The 5,750-nt window shown below is 57.8% G+C and overlaps 1 protein-coding gene across 1 annotated transcript; it reads right to left on the bottom strand.

Annotated features, from left to right (window-relative positions):
• Positions 1–313: 313 nt before the first annotated feature.
• Positions 314–4,318, bottom strand: MYC (MYC proto-oncogene, bHLH transcription factor). The gene is made up of 3 exons (XM_042036313.1): positions 4,076–4,318; positions 2,496–3,201; positions 314–1,451 (listed from the first exon to the last, which is right to left on the bottom strand). The coding sequence occupies exons 2-3, from the start codon at positions 3,184–3,186 to the stop codon at positions 889–891; spliced, it is 1,254 nt and encodes a 417-aa protein (XP_041892247.1). The 5' UTR covers positions 3,187–3,201; positions 4,076–4,318; the 3' UTR covers positions 314–888.
• Positions 4,319–5,750: the final 1,432 nt, after the last annotated feature.

The following is a 5,750-nucleotide window of genomic DNA, read 5'->3' as shown; positions in this document are numbered from 1 at the left end:
CAGCTTTACTTTCAGCAGGCAGATGACCATGACCAACACAGATGTTGCTACCATCTCCTGCATGGGGGACCTGGTGGCAAGGCAAGTTGAACTGACAAGGCATATTCGACCAACAATTTTATCCACTTGAATTAAGAGACGGAGTGAAAGAACAAACAAGTCCCTACTAAGCTGCAAAACTATCACCATTTCCCCTCATCCAAATCCCCTTTGCCTTCAGTTAGGTTACTGCCATGATGACAGAAAAAGGAATGTCATGGAAATAGACATCTAATGACAACGGTGGGAAACAAAGTGAAGTCTTTACACAGGATTTAGCTAATTATATTTTGGGCAAATATTTATTTATCTAAAAACAAAATAAAAATCATTTTTAAAAGGAAAAAAGTACTTAAATAAAAAACAAAATTGTGAAATGTTATGGCACAGAAGTTCAAGACAAGTATAAATCCAGTTGCCACAACTGTGTATTAATGTTGCACATTTTTCTATAAAGGCTTTATTAAAGGTATTTACATGGCAATATGATGTGTAAATATATACAGCAAGCTGGGGACAACTTTTTTCTTTTGGATTCTCATATGAAAAAATGCCTTAAATACAAAATTGTAAAAGAAAAAAAATTGAAGAGGTCATCCCCAAGCATGAAGAATGTCCCATCATCCCTTATGTCCAAAGTATCAGTTATGAGGCAGTTTTGAGGTTCTGGCCAAACCCTTGGGAGATTCAGCCAAGGTTGTGTAGTCTCAAGTTAAATCGCACAGCATGCAGTTGCAATAGAGTTCCATACTCAGTGGACTGCGTAGTTCATGACAGATATTAGAATCATTAATATTTTATCATAGTTTCAGTCTAGTTTGCATTATTCTAAGTGATGCACCAGAGTTCCTATGCACAACAGTTCCTTAGCTGCTCGAGTTTGTGTTTCAACTGTTCTCTCCTCCGTCTCAACTGCTCTTTCTCTGCAATCAGTCTGTGTTCATCTGACTGGATGGAAAGAACGTACTCTGTTGCTTTTTTCAGGATGACAACCTTGGGAGCCTTTTCATTGTTGGCCACCTCAGGTATCTGGTCACGCAAGGCAAAGAAACTCAACTTCAGCTCATTTCTCCTCTGGCGCTCCAAGACATTGTGTGTTCGCCTCTTGTCGTTCTCTTCCGAATCTGATGTGCGCGGACTGGAACATTTTCGGTTGTTGCTGATCTGCTTGAGAACTCTGCCACTGTCCAACCTTAGCCTTTTTGCAGCTGGGTATTCAACCTTGGTGGAGGGAGGAGCGGCATAATTGTGCTGATGGATGTTGACATGACACCGTTTGAGAACCAGCGGGCTGTGGTGGGGCTTACTGTGCTCTTCTGATGTGTCTGTGCTGGACTCTGTGCTGGATTCGTATTCATTCGCTTCAGCTAATGTAACGACATCGATTTCCTCATCTTCCTCTTGTTCTTCTTCTGCCATAAAAAAAAAAATTTAAAAATTATAACTTGTATGTAGAGACTCTCAAGACTACTGTATGTATAAGGGAAGGCTACTCTGAGTCGCACAATGAGGAACCCAATGACAAACCCTTCTTAAATCCATTTCATGATGCTGGACACTGCTTTCCCCAAGAGCCTTTCCTTTAAGAAAGCAATGGTTCAAGTGCAATAGGACACATAGACTGCAGTCCAAACCCTGGCTCCCTGATTTCAAAAAGTTGTAATGATCTTGCGTAATGTTGAGTGCATGAAAGATAGTACGAAAGTTTAACCTCGGTTGTCAGCAGTACGGCGCAATAAAGCTCCCAGACTCAAGCTGCCCTTAATTATGGATTTAGAAGGCTTTGGCCACGCCTTAAAAGAAAGCTTACTTAACACACATGGGTATTCAGAGACATTTTCTGAATCTCTCTTGATCTGTTAATTTGTGGAAAATAGGAGGGAGTTAAAAAAAAAAGAAAGAGGAAAAAGGAAAAAGGGAAGGCTGTAGTGCTTTGGGTAGAAACTCACTTTCAAACCAGATTTACGAGGGAGCGGAACCGCTGTCACATACCTAAGGAAGCATTTCTTAAACTTTCCCAGCCCCATTCACTCCCCTGCAGTCACTTTCACTAGCACCTCCCTGACTGCACATTCTCCCTGCGGCTCTCGGGTTGGAGTTAACTCCTTCCCGGCCCACGGGTGACACTGGGAGCCAGCCTTATCGGGACCCCATTTTAAAGTTTAGCCCTCCTACACTTTCTTTTAATTCCTCTCCACCCCCCACCCCCCCCCCCGCGCCTTTTCTCTCCCTTCTCGCCTGGAGGAAGACCTGGGCTGGTTTTCCAGGAAATAAACTGGCTGGGATTCTCCGTGCCTCGCAAACGTGGCATTAAAAAAAAAATCTCACACGGGGAGGGGGGCAAAAGGGGGATGAGGAGGGAGGCGGGGGCGTGCTGCCTTCCAGCCGCGCCCCGGGAACCCCTGGCGCCGCGCAGGTTCCCACGCCCTCCCGGAGCACGCGTGGGTCCCACTCACCCGAGTCGCTGCTGGTCGTGGGCGGCGTGTCGTCGCCCAGTAGGGACGCGGGGCTGGCGCCGGGCGGCGCGGCCCGCGGGGCCCGCTCGCTCAGCGGGTAGGGAAAGACCACCGAGGGGTCGATGCAGTCGGCGGCGGCGGCGCCCAGGTCGTGCAGGTAGAGGCTGGCGGAGGCGGCGGCGGACGCGGCCAGCCCGGGTGGCGCTGCCGGCGGCGCGGCGGGCGGCGGTCCGGGGCGGGCGGCGGGGCCCCCCTCTCGGCGGGCTGCCTGGTAGGACGCCAGCTTCTCCGAGACCACCTTCTCCAGCTTGGCGGCGGCGGAGAAGCCGCTCCACATGCAGTCCTGGATGATGATGGACTTGACGGTCTCGTCGTCCGGATCGCAGATGAAGCTCTGGTTGACCATGTCCCCCCCGAGGAGCTCGGTCACAATCTCCAGCTGGTCAGCGGTGGAGGGGAAGCAGGAGGCGGCGGCCAGGCTGGAGCGGCGGCTGGGGGAGAGGGGAGGCGTGGGCAGCAGCTCAAACTTCTTCCAGATGTCCTCGGACGGGGCGGGGGGCTGCAGCTCGCTGCCCCGCTGCTGCGCCGCCAGGTAGAAGTTCTCCTCCTCCTCCTCGAAGTAGAAGTAGGGCTGCACAGAGTCGTAATCGTAGTCGTAGTTCTTGCTGGAGAAGCCGGCGCTGAGCGGCATCGCGGCGGCTGGTGCCTACGGGAGGGAGGGGGGAGAGGGGGCACCCGGGTGAGATGTGGGGGTCGGCTCCCCCCGGCTTCGGCCGGGCTACTGGCCCCCCGGTGCGCAGCGCTCCCTCCCGGCTCCCCACGCCGTACCGACGGGGAAATGCGCAGTCGCGTTTAGTAATTAAAAAAAATATATAATAACGATGGTAATAAAAAAAGCCCCACGACCCTCCTTCACCCCGTTCTAAGTGCGGCGGGACAATCGGGCGGCGCGACCTGACCTACCAAAGGGTCGGTCGCCGGGTCCCGGACCACCCTCCCCGCTCCCCCGGAGGAGATCCAGCAGCCCGGCTCGGCTGGGCTCAGCTCGGCTCCCCGCCGCCGCTGCTCATATGGGGCACGACTCCGGCACGGAGATCCTTCCCTCCCGGGACCGCAGCGCCATCCCTATCCCGCGTCCCGGCGGGAAGGGGTGCCGAGCGCCCGGCAGCTTCCAGCCGGGAGACGGGCTGCTCCTCAGCCACCCACCTGGGCGTGCTGGCACTGCGCGGGGACAGGCAGCGACCTTGGCAAACTTTGCCAAATCTTCTCACATATACATATATAGTCGCTTATGTAGATATGCATATAACCAATATATGCAATAACCATGCCCTGCCCGCGCATACACGAGAAGCAAATGCTCCCCTCCCCCCCAAAAAATTAAATTAAAATCCGAGCGCAAGAAAAAGGATGGGAACGCCGGAGCCCCGGCAGAGGAGAGCGTCCGTCGGGAGGGACCGTCGGTATCCAGGTCCGCGGAGCGCAGCCCCGCCAGCAGCCCGGGTGTCACCAGCCCGTGTCAATCCAAACGCCACAACCGCGGGAATCGAGTGATGGCAAGCGAAGAGCCCGCAACTCACCGGCTTCTCCAACGCGCCAGCTGCGAGACGTAGCGAGGCGATTATTGCAGGCGGTGAGGAAACAACGAGGGGAAAATGGATAGATGATAAAAAAGAACCGCCAGAAAGGACGGGGGGAGGAAAAAAAAAAAATTAGACAAAACGCCGGGAGAATGTAGGTCTCCTCCTCCCACCACGGTTTGATAAACCCCACGGAGCGGCGGAGCAGCCGCCTCCCGGCGCGGTCGGTCGCTGGTCCGGGGCGGCGCGGCGCGCTGGCCGGTACAATAGAAGTTAAGTTGCTTTTCGTCCTTTAAAGCGCCGGCGAGGGGCGGGGGGAGCGGCCGCGGGGGCGGGGGCAGAACCGCGGGGCCCCGCCGCGCTCCCGCCCGCCCCCGGCAGCCGCGCAAGCTCCGCACTCCCGCCGCGGGAGGGCGCGCTGTGAAGGGGCGGCCGCGCCTCTCCGCGCCCCCCTCCGCTGCGCAGAGATCCGCGGCCGCGCTTTGCCCCCGCCTCCGCCGGCCGGGCGGGAAGCAGGGAGGGAGGGAGCTGCGCTGGGAGAAGCGATGCCGCGCTCCGCGGCCCTTTTTTATTTACTTTTTTTTTTTTGTCTTTTACTACGAGCCGCGCACGGAAAGGTCGGAAGTAAACATAGTAAAAAAAAAAAAAAAAAAAATTACTATCAGGGATTAAAGGCAGCTCTTCGCCGCTCCCCTCCTCCCGCCGGCGTTCCCACAAGGGAGAGCGCGGTGGCCCCCGATGGCGGCGGCGGGGGAAGGGGCTTCACCCGCCCCTCGCTCCCCTCGGTGAGGCTCCGGCACCTCAGGGCGAACTGGTCCCGCAGCGCAGAGCGGTGGCCGAGGGGCAGCGGGGGAGGCGCGGGCTCCCGGCACAAAGGAGCGTGTGTAGCTCGGGCACCCCCCAACCCGGTTGCCGCTTGATTATCCCGCCTCTGCCGGCGTCTGCAGAGGATTAAACCGGGAGAGGGCGGAGGCAGAGACCCACAGGGGTCACCTTGCAGCCACTCTCCCTTTGGCGGTCTCCGCGTCTGCCGCCGCCCCTGCTCGTGCCGCCCCCACTCTGACCACCTCCTCCCGCTCGATGGTGATACCCCTCCTCTCGGTGATCCCCGAGGGACGCGGAGCTGCGGCGGCTGCGGAGCTCCGACGGAGCGCTCCCTCCTATCCCCGTTCTCCATCGCGGGGGGTCCCGCGGGGACCCCGACCTCGACGAACCTTCATCTGCCGGTGACCCTCCCGGGCATCGCCGACCCTCTCCCGCAGCTCCTGCACCTGCTGTTCTCCCGTCCCCTGGGGCAGCCGCCAGCCTCCAAAGAGCTACGCCCCGCGCATCCTGCCACCACCTCCCCACGGTGGCCTCCGCACTCGCGGGAGGTGGAGGGACACGCCGGTGTGCCCCCCGTACCCTTCCAGGCGGCTCTCCCGTCCCCACCGCGGGCAGCCCGCTGGGATATTCTATGCCTGTATGCATTTATTCTCCGCTTCCCAGCATTTTGCTAAGCACACGCGAGCACAAGCCCCCGGGGTTGCGGTGCGGAGCGCGGGGCCGCCCCGCGGGGCGGGACGGACCCGGGAGGGACCCCCCGTGGGTGCCGCGTCAGGGGCCGCCGGCGCGGGGGCGGCCCCGCTCCCCACGGCGGCCGCGCCGCTTCCGCGGGGCCAGCGCGCCCCCTCCC

The sequence above is a fragment of the Corvus kubaryi genome, unplaced genomic scaffold (assembly GCF_017639235.1).
Source record: "Corvus kubaryi isolate FWS band 111438036 unplaced genomic scaffold, C.kubaryi_AGA036_p1.0 37385, whole genome shotgun sequence".
NCBI classification, from domain to species: Eukaryota; Metazoa; Chordata; class Aves; order Passeriformes; family Corvidae; genus Corvus; species Corvus kubaryi.
Note: the sequence above shows the minus strand (reverse complement) of the source record. Positions and strands in the feature narration are given on the sequence as shown.

Excerpts from the sequence above, each read along its gene's own strand:
- MYC (XM_042036313.1), bottom strand. The coding sequence starts at position 3,186 with ATGCCGCTCAGCGCCGGCTTCTCCAGCAAGAACTACGACTACGATTAC. Across the intron at positions 1,452-2,495 it reads CACGACCAGCAGCGACTCGG|AAGAAGAACAAGAGGAAGAT; the intron begins GTGAGTGGGACC and ends TTTTTATGGCAG.